The 17,701-nt window shown below is 36.4% G+C and overlaps 1 protein-coding gene across 1 annotated transcript in view; it reads left to right on the plus strand.

The window, feature by feature from the left end:
• The first annotated feature begins 257 nt into the window (after positions 1-257).
• The window catches only part of LOC131036816 (protein GET1), a 102,081-nt gene continuing 84,637 nt past the window's right edge, over positions 258-17,701 (plus strand). Inside the window, exon 1 of the mRNA XM_057968802.2 lies at positions 258-499. Within this exon, the coding sequence (XP_057824785.1) occupies positions 398-499 (102 nt within the window). The 5' untranslated portion in view covers positions 258-397. The remainder of the gene's footprint in view (positions 500-17,701) is intronic.

Consider the following 17,701-nt stretch of genomic DNA (forward strand, 5'->3'; position numbering starts at 1 on the left):
AACCAACGATAAAAGTGATTGTTCATGATGTATTCAATTCTCTTGCACATTTTTAACGCACTATTAGCCATTGATCCACACAGACAACTATTTTTTAAGAAACTGAAATTTTCACTTACTATAATTAATAATATGAAAGAAAAATTAGAATTTTTTTTTTTTTTTCTTGTCTAAATTAATTGAAAATTAAATTGAATGGATGAATAGTATCCTACCTCCCTATTCATTTTTTCTAAACCCCGTCTCGGACAAAAGGTTCATTACTTATAAATGCATAGGTATTTCAGGTGATGGAAATTTCTGATTTTGAAGCAGAGAGGAAAGGAAAGACTCAACGTTTCTGGGAAGAAGGAACGATTTTGTCTTCATCTCCGTTACTGTTAGGCATGCGATTGCAATGGATGATTGGAAACATGTTCAGGCGACCGCAGCACCATTTATTTTCGCGGTGATTTTCATTTTGAATGTTGTCAGCAACCGTTTTTTCCACATGAAAAAGGTACTTCTCTTTCCAACGGATACTTGATTCAGGTGCATGTCAAAATATAGAACTATAGAATTATTGAAATTGACATACAAAGTTGGCGGCAACAATCTGGAGTTTATTGATGCCCTGCTATACCTAATTGATTACTTAATGCGAGGAAAGTTTTCCACTTTTATGTCTAAGGATGTATGAATTTTATTTTTTAAGATGCATGTCTCCATTGAATTTGAATTTGGGTACAGATTAGGCTGAAACTAAATCGCACAATGGGATGAGTAAGTGACTAAAAGTTGCCTGCCTTTTGTTTTAATGCACGGCCCTGTTTGAGATCAGGTGATATTGCCACATACATGATGTATCAATAAGAGAGGGGCTGCCTCTTCCACGCTTAGCGATCGTAGCAAGTAATTGTTTGTTTCAATCCAATCCTTTCCATCAAGAACCGGCTCATTAAACATAATATCTATTTCTGCTTATACGGCATCTGGAAGTCCTCCTTTACTTGTTTATTTTACAAATAATATACAATAAGATAATTATCTGGAAGAAGTAAAATCCCATGAAATAAGCAAGTCCAAGAACACAGTGAGCAAAATGATAATGGGATTGCAAGCCGTGGGTTTGATTGTGGGGAAGATTCCATGTTTAGTCACACGAGCTGTTGTAGTACTGGGATGGGATGGGTGACCGCCAGTAATGTTCTGTTACTTCAGCCCTGTGAACATCACCTAGCTGCAATGAGTGCTTATGAGAAATGAGTTGGGTCAATGAAGATTGACTCAAAAATACACAGCTGAATTCATATAAATCTTCATGTACAATTTGATACACAGCAGCAATGTCACTTTAAGAAAATGAATGAGGTTGGGGGTACAACTCCCAAATGACAATTTCTTGTGCATTAGATATACCTCAAACCTGATGTCAAGTTAAAATAAAGTTTGTGCACACAAGAACGGCCTCCATTAGCTGAGGAAGTTCTCATATCCAAGTCCAAAATGCCTAGAATATTAAGATGAAGAGTTGAATAAATATCAAACACATTTAGTGTAGGCACTTTTAAGGTGTGGGGTAACATCTACCTTTTGATCACTTTCAGTGAAGGAAGACAATGGCAAGAGCTGAGCTTTTGGAGAAAACAAGAAGTTCAAAGCATTCAAACTCGTCAAACTCCATGATAAAGAAACATCAAACTCGTCAAACTCCATGATAAAGAAGAAAACAAGAAGTACAGAGCATTCAAACTTGTCAAACTCCATGGTAAAGAAACATCACAAAGTACACATTGTGGAAGCTGTTGTGTCCCAAGCACAAAGCATGGTCCTTTCTTGCTGAAGTTTTCATACCCTATAAGGGTTTTCTCCAGGCTTAGTCACATGTCTCTCATCGTGATACCTTTAACTATATTGTCGTTGACTTTTTAAACCATTTCTATCACAACATATATAATGAAAATGCTAGCTTGACATTATAACCTGATGATAAAATGTATATGTGCTGTTTAAAATAGCACAGGACATTGTTTTAACATTTTTACTGTAGTCACAAGAGTTCTGCCTTGCACACAGTTGAATTTTGTATAGAACTCGAGAAAATATCAGATTTTCATCAGTGTAGCCATGCTTGAAAGTCACGGGCCCTTTGGAATCAGCCACAAAGATGTAGACGACAGCACATAGAGTAGCAAGTAGATCATATGGGTCCTCTTTTGCTTCCTAGCTATCTCAATGAAAATTATTTGATGGGCACCAGAAGTACTCTCGTTAGTTGTTCTTTTTTCACCTTCATCTTTGTTTTTTTCAACTCCTGAATCCTTTCCAGCTGTCTCTTGTTGGAATTATGTGTTGCTGCGGTTGTCATTGATGTCAAACTTGTTGTTCCAGATTGGCATTGGTTTGAAATGTCTGTGGTACAAAGATATCTTGCTGTGTTGGTGTTGCAGGTGTTCATTGGATTGTTATGGAAGTGTTCAGGTTCGGAAAGTGTTGTTGATGTTGCTTATTATGGCTACCTTTGTTGGATATAGTTTTGGTATCATGGATATGATTGTTCTATGGTCTGGAAATATCTTTGTGCTCTCCGGATGTTGTAGCATTGTTCATTGTTGGTTGTGATATTCCATGGTTGACCTATCCTTAGGTCCGGATATGATTTGTGGGAGATTGTTTAATGTGATATTGGTCTCACCATAGCGTGTGGAGATCCGGATTCGAGTTATTTGCATTGGAGAGTATGTTTTGACCATTAATTACTTATATGGATGTGTAGCGTGTGGATATGTTGTTGGTTATGTTTTAGTGATTTCGGATCGGTGAATTGATCTTTGGAAGATGTGTTTTGGTCCTCTCTTTCTTTTGGAGTGGATCAACGTATGCATTTTTGGTCCGAAAGGTATATTTTGGTTCAGGCCGACTTAGTTCAAGCTTTTGGTAATCTATCTTGTATATAAGGATTGTGTATGATTGAGTTGAATAAGTAGAGCATGAGAAGAATGTGGTAGAGTGAATAAGTGAAGAAGTGTAGATGTGTGATGTGAAGATAATCAGTGAGGTTTGGTGAAGAGTAGAGAAGAAGAGTTGTGTTCGAATGATATGCAAGCTGTGCGGAGATTGTGACAGAGATATGAGACAGAGTGTTGGCAGTTAAGGTTTGAGTTGTGTGTGTGCTGATGTTGGTCGCTTGATGCAGAGTTCAAGGACAACTTCATGATCACAAGATCCTTCTTTTCATATCATTTTTGTATCTTGCCCTGTTGTAGTTAGCTTCAGGTTTTGCAAGTCCTCTTTTGTATCTTGCCCCATGAACAGTTAGCCTTGGTTTGGAAGTCCGGAGTAGTGAGCTCTTTTCTTTGTAATCTGATATACATAGTGGATATATTTTTGTGGGCAAGCACTAACTGTGGTTTTCCCCTGATTGGGTTTTCCATGGAGAAAATCTTGGTGTTCATGTGTTGGATGTGTGTTGATGTTTAATTGTTTGTGCTGCATTAATTTTTCTTTTGGATTGATTAAACCCCCCTCCCAATCCTGCCTTGGGTTCAACAATTGGTATCAGAGCAAGGTTCCTCTTGTGTTAGCTTAATCGCTTGAGGTAGATCCAGTATGGTGCAAGATGTACATTACAAAGTTCCGATCTTTGATGGTACAAACTTTCCATACTGGAAGGAGAGAATGGAGTTGCATTTGGAGACATTGCAAAATGGAATTTTGAGAAATCATTCAGATCGGATATACACCTACTAAGGGTGGTGCTTAGACTCCAAATGAGATAAAGTTGAAGGAGACTAATGTGAAGGCTATAGCTATAATTTTTAGTTGTATAAGTGATTCAGTGTTTGGAAGGGTAAAAGGATTGAAGGAAGCGAAAGCTGTATGGAACAAGCTGTGTTTGGCATATGAAGGAGATTCAAAGTCAAAGCAGGCTAGGCTGATGAATCTGAAGCAGAAGTATGAGTATCAGAGAATGTTGGAAGATGAAAGTGTTGAGAACTATATTCATAAAGTGACTGATCTTATTGATGGCATTAGAGCTGCTGGTGGACATTTAGAGAAATGTGATGTTGTTCACAACATCTTGCTGACTTTGCCTAAATCCTACAAGCCACAAAGATGTGCTATACAAGAGAGAAATGATTTTAGTAAGTATACCATTGATCAACCTATTGTCACTTTAGCAGCCTAAGAGATTTCAGAAATGGAGGAAGAGAAAAGAGAAAAGAAAGAAGCAGCATTTAATGTTTCAAGACATGATGATCTTGAATGCAGTGGAGATATAGATGAAGCTGAAGCAAATTTTGTGAGAAGATTGCAGCAAGGCATTGGAAAATACAAAGGTAAGTTACCTCTAAAATGTTTTTCTTATGGTAGAATTGGACATTATGCTTCTAATTGCACTTACATAGAAGACTATAAGACACCAGATGATGATGAGAAGAAAAACAAGTTTAAAAGACGCAACTTTAACAGAAGAGAGAAGGGCTTATGTTCTATTGAGGAGCATACATCTGAAGATGACATTGATGGTGATTCAAATGAAGAATCCCTGTTTCTGGCAATTGAAGATAAAAAGGATGCTTTGAAGAAACTAGAAGAAGAGAGAGTAGTTAAGACTGCATTGCATGCTAAGATAGAACCGAGTACGTGGATTATAGACTTCGGATGTTCAAATCATATGACCGGTGATAAAAACATGTTTATTAATCTCAATAAGTATGATGGAGGATCAATGAAGTTTGTCAGAGAAGATGGTGCAGCTATTCGAGGTATTGGAAGTATGTCTATTGATGACAAGTTTATGATGCTTATTATGTTGAAGGTTTAAGACATAGTTTGTTAAGTGTTAGGCAGATGTGAAGAAAAGGCTATGAAGTGTTGTTTAGTAGCACCAAATGTGTGATCAGAAAAGAGAAGACTGGTAAAAGAGTTTGCTAAAGAGATGCAGAAAGAATTTGAAATGTCAATGATTGGTGAGTTATCTTTCTTTCTTGGGTTGCAAGTTGTTCAATCAGAAAATGGAATTTTTATCTCTCAGAGCAAGTATGTGAAGGAAATGCTGAAGAAATTTGGTTTTGATGATTGCAAACTAGTTACAACTCCTTTAACCTTTGGATGCAAGATGAGCAAAGATGATGAGTCTCCAGAGGTTGAACAAAAGAAGTTATTAGAATAATTAATTCTTTTAGTCAGTTACCTTTTTAGTTGTTCTATTAATGGTCGTTTAGTTCGTCATTAAGATTTTTAGTTTGTTTAGTCTTTTAAGTGCAACTATTGCTTTTTTTATAAAAATGCATAGTTAGCTTTTTAGCGTCATGTTGAAGCTTTTTAGTTTAATGGTTCGTTCTTTTTAGAACATTGTCTTGTAATTCCTTTATATACGTCGTATATTCGTCATTAATTCATCTGATTATTTTATTCAATTATTTTTTATGGTATCAGAGCAGGTCGATGGGATTTTTTAGAGTTTGGCGAATTTTTTATGCCTCTACCTGGATATTATTTCTAGAAAATTTTTTAAGTGTATTTTTTATGAAAAAAATTCGTGGGATGTGCTGCTGTCTGAAATTTTCGAAGGTTTGTAGAAGATTTGCAGGTCTTTTTTAGGGTTTGCGTTTCAAGAATCATGGTTTTTTTTGCAAGAAAAAATCGCAGGGGTATCTAGAGCTAGCGTTTTCTGGAAGTTCGCTTTTTGGGCGCCATTTTCATGAGACAGAACGCGCTTTGTGTTTTTTGGCAATTGTGGAACTTGTTTTTAGTGGCACATTTGCTTTCGACAGATCGTTTTTTTCACGTCGAGGTGGTCGTTTTTTTTGTAGCCTTCCATTTTTCGTGCTCCTGTTCGTGGTGGCGATTTCCTTCCTTTTGCGATTTCCGGTTTTTTTGAGCATCAGGTTTTTATGATTTTTCCCTTTAAAAAAATTATTTTTGGGTTTTATTAATTTTTTCCACAAAATTTTTTTTTTGGGTTTTCTGTTTTTTTTGCCATAAAAAATCATGGGAGGGTTTTAATAATTTTTCCTCAAAAATTTTTTCTGGGGTTTACAATTTTTTGCCTTAAAAAATTATTCTAGGTTTTCATGATTTTTTCCTAAAAAATTGTTTGTGGGTTTTCATGATTTTTTCCTCAAAAATTGTTTGTGGGGTTTATAATTTTTTTCCCTTAAAAAAATATTATGTGGGTTTTCACATTTTTTCTTCGAAAATTGTTTGTTGGATTTTCATGAATTTTTCCTCAAAAATTGTCCATTGGTTTTTTCGTTTTTTTCCTCAAAAATCATTTGTAATTTGTGATGTTAGCATGGGATTTTGTTATCTGGGTTTTACTGTTTTTTCCACAAAAATGATGATTTGTAAATCCAGTTTTCAGGGTTTGACGGTTTTTTCCACAAAAATCGTGCTTTGTTGTAGTCTATTCTGGGTCGCACTTGGAGTTGCTAGGGCAAACATCGACAACCCTGGTATCTTGCAGTTTGTTTTGGGGTTGCTGGAGCAAACAATGTTCAGTGCTCTTTTGCAAAAGTTTTTGCGATTTTTGCTAAAATCGTGTTTGTTGCTCTTTGGAGGGTTTGTTGATTTTTCCTCAAAATCGTGGTCTCAAGTTTTTTCGCTTCTGTAATTTGTGTGTGACGGTTACATCAGTTGGACGGAATCAACTATTTTTGGTCATTAACACTTTGTAGATCTTGGGAGGGTCTTCGCAACAGTAGAGTGTTCTTGCATTTGTGATCAAAAGACCTGCAGTGTCTTCTGTCGGGTACTTAGTTGATACAATGACCATTAAGGGATAATTTTTTTAGTTAGTTACCTTTTTAGTTGTTCTATTAATGGTCGTTTAGTTTGTAATTTAGCTTTTTAGTTTATTTAGTCTTTTAATTGCAACTATTGCTTCTTTTATAAGAACGCATAATGAGCTTTTTAGTTTTTTAGCTTTTAGCTTTATTTAGCGTTTTAAATTTTTTAGCTTCATGTTGAAGCTTTAGTTTAACGGTTCGTTCTTTTTAGAACACCGTCTTGTAAATCCTTTATATATGTTTAATATTCGTAATTAATTCATCTGATTATTTTATTCAATTATTTTTTAGAAGTATAGGTTGATTATTGGTGGATTGGTGTATTTGATTGCGTCTAGACCAGATATCATGCAGGCTGTTTGTCTGGTAGTTAGATTTTAGGCAAATCCGAAGGTGACACATGAGCAAGCTATGAAGAGAATTTTTAGATATTTGAAAGGAACTGTGGATTATGGACTTTGGTACAAAAATGGTGAAGATTTCATGTTGAAAGCTTATATTGATACAGATTGTGTTGAAAGTGTTGATGACCGGAAGAGTACTAGTGGTGGTGCATTCTTTTTAGGGGACAAATTGGTGTCCTGGTTCAGTAAGAAACAAGATTCAGTTTCCCTATCTATTGCTGAAGCAGAATATACTGTAGTGGCATCTTGTTGTATTCAGGTAATGTGGATGAGATAGACTCTTAAGGATATCAAGGTAACATATGATGAAGCAATTCCTATTATGTGTGACAATACAAGTGCAATCAACATCTCGAAGAATCTAGTTATGCATTTAAGAACAAAGCATATTTCAATCAAATATCACTACTAAAGGGAGAAAGTTGTTGAGAAGGAAATTAGGTTGGAGTACATCTCTACAAAAGAGCAGGTTGTAGATATTTTCACAAAGGCATTGGCAAAGGATACATTTGAGTTTCTTCGGGAGAAGCTTGGGGTTATTGCCCCTCCTTCTAGCTAGGTGCATTATGGAGATGCATCTTTCCAGGGGGAGTTTTCATGCATATTTCATGTTTTGGATTGATGTTGTGGCTACTCTCAAGGGGAGCAATGGTGTGTGTAGTGTTGCTATGACTGTTGTCCTTGATGGCAAGGGGGGAGAGATTGAACAAATTTGATCTCGAGGAGAGATTGAGTAAGTTCAGGCAAAGGGGAGAGATTGAGTAGAGATTTTGAGATATTTTTGATATGGGGAGAGTTTGTGTAGATTTAGTTTGTGGAGAGATATTGAACAGTATTTGAGTTTGGTCAAGTGTTGTCAAGTGTTGCCATCAATGACAAAGGGGGAGATTGTTGGAAGTATGTGTTGCTGTGGTTGTCATTGATGTCAAACTTGTTCCAGATTGGCATTGGTCCGAAATGTCTGTAGTACAGAGATATCTTGTTGTGTTGGTGTTGCAGGTGTTCATTGGATTGTTCCAGAAGTGTTCGGGTTTGGAAAGTGTTCCATGGTCCGGAAATATCTTTGTGTTCTTCGAATGTTGTAGCATTGTTCATTGCTAGTTGTGATATTCTATGGTTAACTTATCCTTAGGTCCGACTATGATTTGTGGGAGATTGTTTTATATGTTATGGGTCTCATTGTAGCGTGTGGAGATCCGGATTTGAGTTATTTGCATTGGAGAGTATAATTTGATCGTTAATTATTTATATGGATGCATAACATGTGGATATGTTGTTGGTTATGTTCCGGTGATTGCGGATCGGTGAATTGATCTTTGGAAGATGTGTTTTGGTCCTCTCTTTCTCTTGGAGTGGATCAACATGTGCATTTTTGGTCCAGAAGGTATATATTGGTTCAGGCCGACTTGGTTCAATTTTTTGATGATCTATCTTGTATATAAGGATTGTGTATGATTGTGTTGAATAAGCAGAGCATGAGAAGAGTGTGGTAGAGTGAATAAGTGAAGAAGTGTAGATGTGTGATGTGAAGATAATCAGTGAGGTTCGGTGAAGAGCAGAGAAGAAGAGTTGTGTTCGAATGATATGCAAGTTGTGCTGAGATTGTGGCAGAGATATGAGACAGAGTGTTGGCAGTTAAGGTTTGAGTTGTGTGTGTGCTAATGCTAGTCACTTGATGCAAAGTTCAAGGACAACTTTATGATCAGGAGATCCTTCTTTTCATATCATTTTTGTATCTTGCCTTGTTGTAGTTAGTTGCCCCATGAGCAGTTAGCCTTGGTTTGGATGTCTGGAGTAGTGAGCTCTTTTCTTCGTAATCTGATATACATAGTGGATATATTTTTTGGGCAGGCGCTCACCGTGGTTTTCACCTGATTGGGTTTTGCATGTAGAAAATCTTGGTGTTCATGTGTTGGATGTGTGTTGATGTTTAATTGTTTATGTGCTGCATTAATTTTTTTTTTGGACTGATTCACCCCCCCTCTCAGTCCTGCCTTGGGTTCAACATCTCACTCTTTCTTTTATGGCTTCCCCATTTATTCTCTTCCACCTTTGCAACCTCTACTTCTTCTAGCTGCAAATTTTTGGTTTCCCCATTTTTTTGCCCATGTTCTTTCATTTTTGGCATCTTTGAATCAACAAATTGCTGCATACCTTAGTGTGAATATTCCTTATCCACACTAGCATGCTTCTCGAATGATTCTTCAGAAACCTTAGGGATTTGGCGGTCCCTCATAACTTTTCAGGACATGCACCAAGTGTTGAATAGATTGCATCTCTATTTCTTTACCAATAAATGTTGAGTTGTATTGAAAATAATTGAGATCTGCCCAAATTTGTGGCTAGGGTCATCAACCTCCTACTTTTGACATTTTCTACATCATATCAACAACTTATAAAAGTTTCTATGTATGTGTGTAGTAATTAGTGTTTTAATTTGGACCTTTCAGTGTAACAAAATGGAACAGATGTGCCTAAAATTTTGTCAAGCCCCTGCAATGGAGACTTAGACAAATTAATTGCAGCAGTATTAATAACTAAACCTGGGCATTGCTTTGCATAAATTAGGGCCGATTCAGGGCAGTAATATAAGGCAGATCGCAGCTTTAATAAGTAGGATTTAGACAATGAAATAAATGTGAAGGGCCAACCAACAACAAGTAGAATTAAAAGGTTCAGCAATTTAATAAAGGAAGCTGACCGGATAAAAATGAATTTGGTTCTATTAAGGATCTATTATTATTAATTAAAAGAATCATGGGCAGCGATTTCCAATGCATACAATTTAATTTAATGAAGACTAAAGCAGCCATTTGATTTGAAAGGTTGTAACTCTTGCAAGGGACATCATTATGAAGAAATGTGACTTCCTTACAATTAAAGATATAAAAAGGGAGTTATTTCATTGGAGAAATCATCGAATGAATGGAAATAAGCATTTGATCTATAATCAGAAAAACAGATCTGACTTGAATAATAAGGCAACAATCAGGAGACATGATCATTTAAATGGATGTCTTTTTCCAAGAGATCGGTCTCCTCAATGAGATATGAATTTATAAAGGGAATATGAAATTAACATGCAAGACATGGAATGAGAATAAGAACAGATCAGTACTTCAGATCATTAATAAATGATCAATCAAGAGGATTGTCCATTGAATCCGGAAAGTCTGAAAAGTAACCAGCAATATACATATACATGTATAATTCTAGCAAGTTTCTAAAGAATCCTTAAATAAGTTTATTCAAGGGATTGATTGCAAATCCATCAAGAAATATAGGATAAGTAATTGACTACCTAATTTCCATCAGCAATCATGTTTGGAATTAATGCCAAACGTGTGATAGGGAGATGCAAGAGTACGGTTCCCTCAATTAAGTAGTCCACCCATTGAGTTGGATTGCTTGTGGGCCAAGGAGTTGGGTTGACTTGGCTGGTTGTTCGGCACTCTTGGGCTTAGTTGTGGAGGACAGTCTCCCAGCACCCTATTGTGCTTTCCCCTCAAGTTTCTAATATGGGTGGGTTATTACTTATTAGGAATAAGCTATAGTGTGCATGTGTGCAATAGGAATATTCATTATCATTTTGTTTGATGTTAATTGATGATTTTCCTAAATTCAGTTGCTATTGTGTAATTGTGCAAGAATACACTTGTAAATAAATTGTATTATTGGATTTGTTATTTTTGGGCAAAAATCAGGTATATCCCAAATAAGGACATTACAATTGGTATCAGAGCATTAATCTTGCCAACCTGCAGGAAAAAACCTACTTTAATTGTCATTCAATTTGGGTTAAGTATTCAGACCTCTTCTTAAGTAAATCAAAAATAAAATCTTGTAGGCCAACGTAGCACTTCTGCATGTGTATGTCTTTCACATGTATGCTGCATATCTTACGCGTATTCATGTGCATGCTTTGTGTCTTATTGTATTTATGTGTATGCTTCGTGTCTTAAGTGTATTTATGTGCATGCTTCGTTTCTTATGTGTATTTATGCATACCTGATGTGTTTTTACCATGTTTACTCCCGGTGTGCTTTATTTGTATGCCTCTTACATGTATGCTTTGTGTTTTGCGTATGCTTTGTATCTTACATGTCTGATGCATTTTCAGCGTATTTACTCCATGCATGTCTCTCTCATGTATGCTTTGTGTCTTGTGTATGCTTCTCATCTTACGTGTATATGCTTTCAACATTTTTACTTCATGTACGCCTCTCTCATGTATGCTTTGGGTCTTGTGTATGCTTTGTATCCTATGTGTGTCTCTCTCATGTATGTCTTTTTCATGCTTCGTATCTTATGTGTATTTGCTTTTAGCGTGTTTATTCCATGTGTGTTTTACATGCATGCCTTTCTCATGTATGCTTGCGTCTTGTGTCTGATGCATGTTTATGAGTTTGCTTGTTTTTCAGCATGATTACACCATGTGTGTTTTATGATTACTTATGCTTAACAGTAATGAAAATGACACTTCGTGATAGCCACAATCTAGCATCTAAATTAAACTGAGGTAGATCTCACTATAATCTAGAAAGACACTCTTTAAACTTAATCATTTTCTCATCAGGGATATAAATCAAATACCCTATTTATATCCCAATAGTAGACTAAGGAAATCTCTAAAATACATTTCTCCGTTAACGGATCTCTGAACTCTTCTTTCCACTGCAGAAATTCATTTTAAATACATCTGAAGATGAATATGTTTCATTCATTTCTATACGGATGCCTGAATGCAAGTAAATTTTCACCAAATTTTTTGGGATTTAAATCCCCATCACTAATAAGAACATAAGGACGAGTAGAGCTCGTGGGACATATAGAATCCAAAAGATAGGAAAGGGCCAAGAAGTAATAAAAAGAGGATAACATGTTGTTCGCAGACCTGTTAGGATGGTGGTAGTGGGTATGCAAAGTTTAGGATGTGTTCCCTTATGAATACACCTCACAGATCCCACACATGTCAAGGAATTAGTATCAAATTACAGTGACAACCTTATGAAGGTACAAACAAATAACATATGATAAGTCTGATATTTACCATAAATGATAATGGCAAGACACTGGTAAAAATAATATAGGGATTGTTGAACATGACAATATGAAACATCTTCCACACACTCATAGTCATCATTGAAAGAAGAACCATCACAAAAGGACGGTCATGTAGCCTATAAACATTAAGCTTATAATAGTCATAATGCATAACAATACAAACTGCTGTAGTCAATAGAGGATAAGAAGATTACAATGCCATGAAAATCTATAGGGTGTATGCCAGAGGATAGGTCTACCATTCAATCAAATACCCAATGCTGGTGCAATCCAAATGAAACATTCACAATTGAACATAGCAACAATGAGCTTCAGGCTAACTTTGCACTACCATTCAATCAAATACCCAATGCTGGTGCAATCCAAATGAAACATTCACAATTGAACATAGCAACAATGAGCTTCAGGCTAACTTTGCACTGTAGCTTACAATCAGCAAACAACAAAAAATATGAACCAAGGAATTTATCATATATCATCGCGTTTCTCCATTAAGATCAATGAACTTTAACTAACTGAGAAGTAACAAGCAACCATGCAAAATGTTGAAATATCACACAAAATCCACCATATCTTCAATGAAAATAGTATGTTCATTTCATCAAGCCTTGGCAACAATCTTTGTCTTCCCTTCTACTCTACTCGTACTTAGCCAACTATTCTTCTACTACTGAACTATTAACTATTGTCTATTAACCTCTACAAATGAGGAGAGCAAGCCTTATATAGCTTCTCAATTACAAATGAATGGCTTCGATTGATTCGAGATCAATGGACGAGATTACAAGATGAAACCCTAATTAGGGTTAGTTATAACTAACTCCTCGTGACCAATGAAAAAATAGGAGTTGTTACATTGAAGTTTGTGCCTTCACATGTATAGTTGTCATCTTGGAATGAGTCAGGTTCAATGAATCTAGACGAGTTGATGTGGCATAACTTGATTGGGTTGATGATGATTGGATGCCAACTTAGCATGCACAACTTGTAGATCATCACAAAGAAGTGTCCCACCCTAAGCAATATCTCTTGATACTTAACATTATCAAGCCTGGTGTGATGATCATGGGACTTATATCCAAATTGCATCATCTTCCAGCTTTGATGAACTATTCTGAAACTATCTGCTCAAGAGATGCATTCCTTGCTATTCATCATTTGCACTTGCACTCCACTTTCATCTTTCTTGCCTTCATGATGTCAATGCTTGATCTTCGTGTGTGGTCATTGCAAGTGTAACCTCCATTTGCACGGTCTCTCCTTGTCACAAACTTGCAAACAATTCCCTCAATCCGGATTACTTCCTTGTCATACTAACCTTGATTCTTGGATTTGCGAAGGAAATTCAAGATTGTTGTGGCATCTCCCCCTTTGTAATGTTCCTCTTCACTTGCATAATTGAGATGTCGTACTTTGCACCATTTAAGTCCTTTGCATTGCTTGGGGTTTGATCAATCTTTCACATGTTGTTGTCTCTCTCTCCTCATGTTGTGATTGCAATGTTGAGTCTTCATTTGATTTTTCATGATGGTGATCTCTTTCATGTTGAAATTGTGATGCATCATCGAAGTAACCTCTATCATGATGTTGTGCAAGCCTTTCTTCCCCTTCATGTATTGATCTTGAATGCCTTGACCTTTACCTCCCTTTTGTTGTTGTTGGCGAGTCCTCTTCCATGCACCATTGCTTGTGAATCCTGAAAAAGAACACAACACTACGAATCAAGAAACTTGTGATATAAAATGAAAACAGCATTAATACTTCATCAAACAAGTCTAAAAACCCCCTTCCGAATCTGGAAATGGATATCCCTAGGTCTGGGAACGTATGTTAGGTGTGAAGATGCAAACTTTTAAGTCTGATTTTCCCCCTTTTAAGTCTGGAAATGACATTTTAAAACTTATGTAATGTCCCCTGTTTAATTTACCACTTATAATAAGAATTATAATTCTCAATCTGCTATATGAAGATATCTATTTCTCTGACTCGATGTAATTGACATCTGAAACAATATATATACTCTGCAACTTCTATTTGGTACAATGGACATGATGTTCAGAATTTGTATATACTATATATACATAATCCTTATTGAATTGATATGATGTAATATCTTTGCTTTGTTAGATACTATGATGGGAATTATGACATGACTGTATACTATGAAATACCCTTCTGCTATGACTGTATACTTATGCTGTCAGTCTTCTCCTTATCATCGATAATGATGATAATTAATTGCTGTGTCTGATCGTTCCTTTGAAGTATGCAGATAATGGTGCTGTGCCTGATTGTTACCTTCATTCTATACAGCTTGAAAGTGCCGAAGCCAGATGCTCCACTGGAGTAGATCCCAATAGGGATACCAGTAATAAACAAAACAATATTCGATGCCTTTCTGATTGATTATTATTCTTTATTAAATATCTTATAATATGGAGCAGTGGCATCTCTTCACCCAGAATAGACATGTCCTTCCTTGTTCGTGACCCTTCCTTAATGTTAATCACATCCCCTTCATATCATTAATAGATGAAGATTAGTTAAGGGATGTCGATAGGTTTTGCTTGCTGCCTTCATGATTATCGCTGCTTCACTAACCGTTGTCTTGTTACATAATCAATGTTGATTATGGTATCCGTCGATAACTTAGTTATCATGCCTTCTTATAACAAATGCTAACTAACTACCTGTAAGTCGTTGTTGATTGATTTCATACTCAGTTACATCCGATAACTATCAACGGTACATAATTGATCAGGCCCAGGTAGAATCGCACCAATTCTCAATACATAATAGATCTGGTCCTTGCGACAAATCTCTCCTCATAGAGTAACGATTAGTGGATTAATGGTATCCTTTATTGATGTTGTAATCGATAGTTTATCCTTCCTTAGTTATCGGTGTTTGCAATTGTTTAAACCATCATCTTCCCCACTAAATCGATATTGTATAATCACTAACAACCATTAATATTTAGCTGATATTTGTCCATGCTTTTGCGGATATTCATATTCGATTGTAGGCCTTGCCTGATCGATATCTTTGTCATGTATGAGAGCCATTACTCTTTTGTAGTCCATCTGTTTTCACCAATGTGTGAATGTCAACATTCTCTTGACATGAAACTAAAACATATGTAAGGTAGTTGAAGTCAGCATGCTTGAAATCATATTTGATGGAAGATCAACTGTGAATGCCTTGGATGCTTGCAAGTCTTTATGCCCCGCTGGAGGTTCATTTATCCATTCTTAATTTGTCCTCCATCCTAATAAACTTTTGGAATAGGGTGACGTTCTCCTCATAGTGATACTATGTACACTTATCATTTCTTAACTGCTTGAAAATGCTACCAAGGCTACCAGCCTTGATCCCACAATTGTTCATTGTTTGTTATCATTTTGGGTCAAAGATGGGGAACATGACAATTTATAACCCCTGCTTCAGATCTGGAAACACATGAAACTGTGAGGAAAATGCCTAATTTTTTGCTCAGATTTCCAAAATTACCTTCCTTCTGTTCTGATTTGCTGAATTGCCCGTTGTTTTGTTTAACACTTAATTCTGATTGGAATTCGCACCACCTTTTCTGCCCTTAAATTCATACTTGTATCTGCTTATTCAGTCTGCCTGAATTGTTCTTTATTGATTGACAAAAATGATTGCTTTCATCTTGCCAGGTCTATACTTTTATATGTTTTAAACTTGCTATCATGTTTTAAGTTGACCTCCTTAAATCCTCACACATTTCATCTCCTTGTTTTATTTCTCTCAATGCTTAGCTTGGCTCTATCAACCTCAAGCGCATACCTTTGCACTCTCTTACACTAGGTCGGCCCTTATGCATCTTACCCTTGCACAGCATATATATATACATGGCGGGGACTCATGATTCAAATGCAATTCAAATCCAATTCTGCTCTGCTCCTGATTTCGGGTATTTAGCATGATTGTGTATAATTGCGGGGTTTTCACTTCAGCATGTAAGATTTCGGAATTTTCACTAGGTTATGCCCAATCTCGGAATTCTAACCCTTGCATGTATAAATTTGGAATTTTCATCCCTCCATGTATAAAATCGGAAATTTAGCCTCATGTAAGATTTCAGAAATGTCACAACTTCATGTATAAAATCGGATTTTTGACCTGTTCATGTAGGAAATCAGGGTTTGCACAACTTCATGTATTGATTGTTGAATTTTGAACTTAGTCATTCCTTTGATCTGTTTTTGAAAATTTTAACCCTTCAACTCAATAATTTCTTGAAAACATAGAAGGCATTATCATAAGGGTTTTAGGGGGGTTTAGGCCACTCAAGCATGAAATCAGGTCTGGAAGCAAACTATGCAAGATTTCGGGATTTCACCATGCTTATGTAAGAAATCAGAGATGTGGCAGGCTCATGTAAGAAATCGGACTTTTGGCTTCTTCATCTAAGAAATCAGAGTTTGCAAGCTCTCATGTATGAAATCGAATTTGGAGACTCTGATGTACAAACTCAAAATTGGAAGTTCATTTCTCATGAAAGTCATTGATTCAATTGCACAAAACTTGCTTCAAGGTTAGCCAATGAATCACTTTGCAATTTGCCTCGCTTATCCATGGAAACTTGCTTCAAGGTAAACATTTGCTTGCCATAGAAAGGTTGATCTTGACGCCATCCCTCTCTCACCTTCCTTTATCCTTGCAATTTCGGAGGTGGCATCATCCCATGTAATATTTTGTGATTTCTCCTTACTCATGTAAGATTTCGAGATTTTGTAGTGCTCATGTATGGATGGCAGGCTTGTGCAATGCTCATGTGTAGATGGGGTTTTGTGCAGTGCTCATGCACACCTTTCATTACTTCACCATTTTTGACATCCGGGAGTTCAAGTTGATCTTGTATTGCAACTCAGGGATACAAAGGTTAAAGGCAATATTTGGGCTAACTAAAGCAAGATTGCAACCTCACCACTTGATACTTCACTTTCAATCCTGGGCTCACTCTTGAACTTGTCAAGATGAAACCCTCTCATTCTAAAGCTAAAGACTACAAAAAGTAGCCAGACTGAAACTTAAACAAACACTAACCTACCTAGCAGAAAAAGGGGTCCCCATATGCAGTGGGGTGATGTGTGAAAATGTCACAACACGTATTAGAAGCTAGTTACATCACAAAACTCCAAAGGTTGGTTTGGGACCCTCACATTTACAAAAGATTTTGTTAAAACCGTCTTTGTTTGAGGACAAGCAATTTTGGGAAGGGTGGACTGTCATGTCCCTACCATGGAGACTTAGACAAACTAATCATAGAAGTATTAATAACTAAACCTGGGCGATGCTTTGCATAAATTAGGGCTGACTCAGGGCAGTGATATAAGGCAGATTGCAGTTTTAATAAGTAGAATTTAGGCAATGATTAAATGCGAGGACCAACAATAAGTAAAATTAAAAGGTTCAGTGATTTAATTAAAGGAG

This window comes from Cryptomeria japonica, chromosome 5 (assembly GCF_030272615.1).
Source record: "Cryptomeria japonica chromosome 5, Sugi_1.0, whole genome shotgun sequence".
Classification (NCBI taxonomy): Eukaryota; Viridiplantae; Streptophyta; class Pinopsida; order Cupressales; family Cupressaceae; genus Cryptomeria; species Cryptomeria japonica.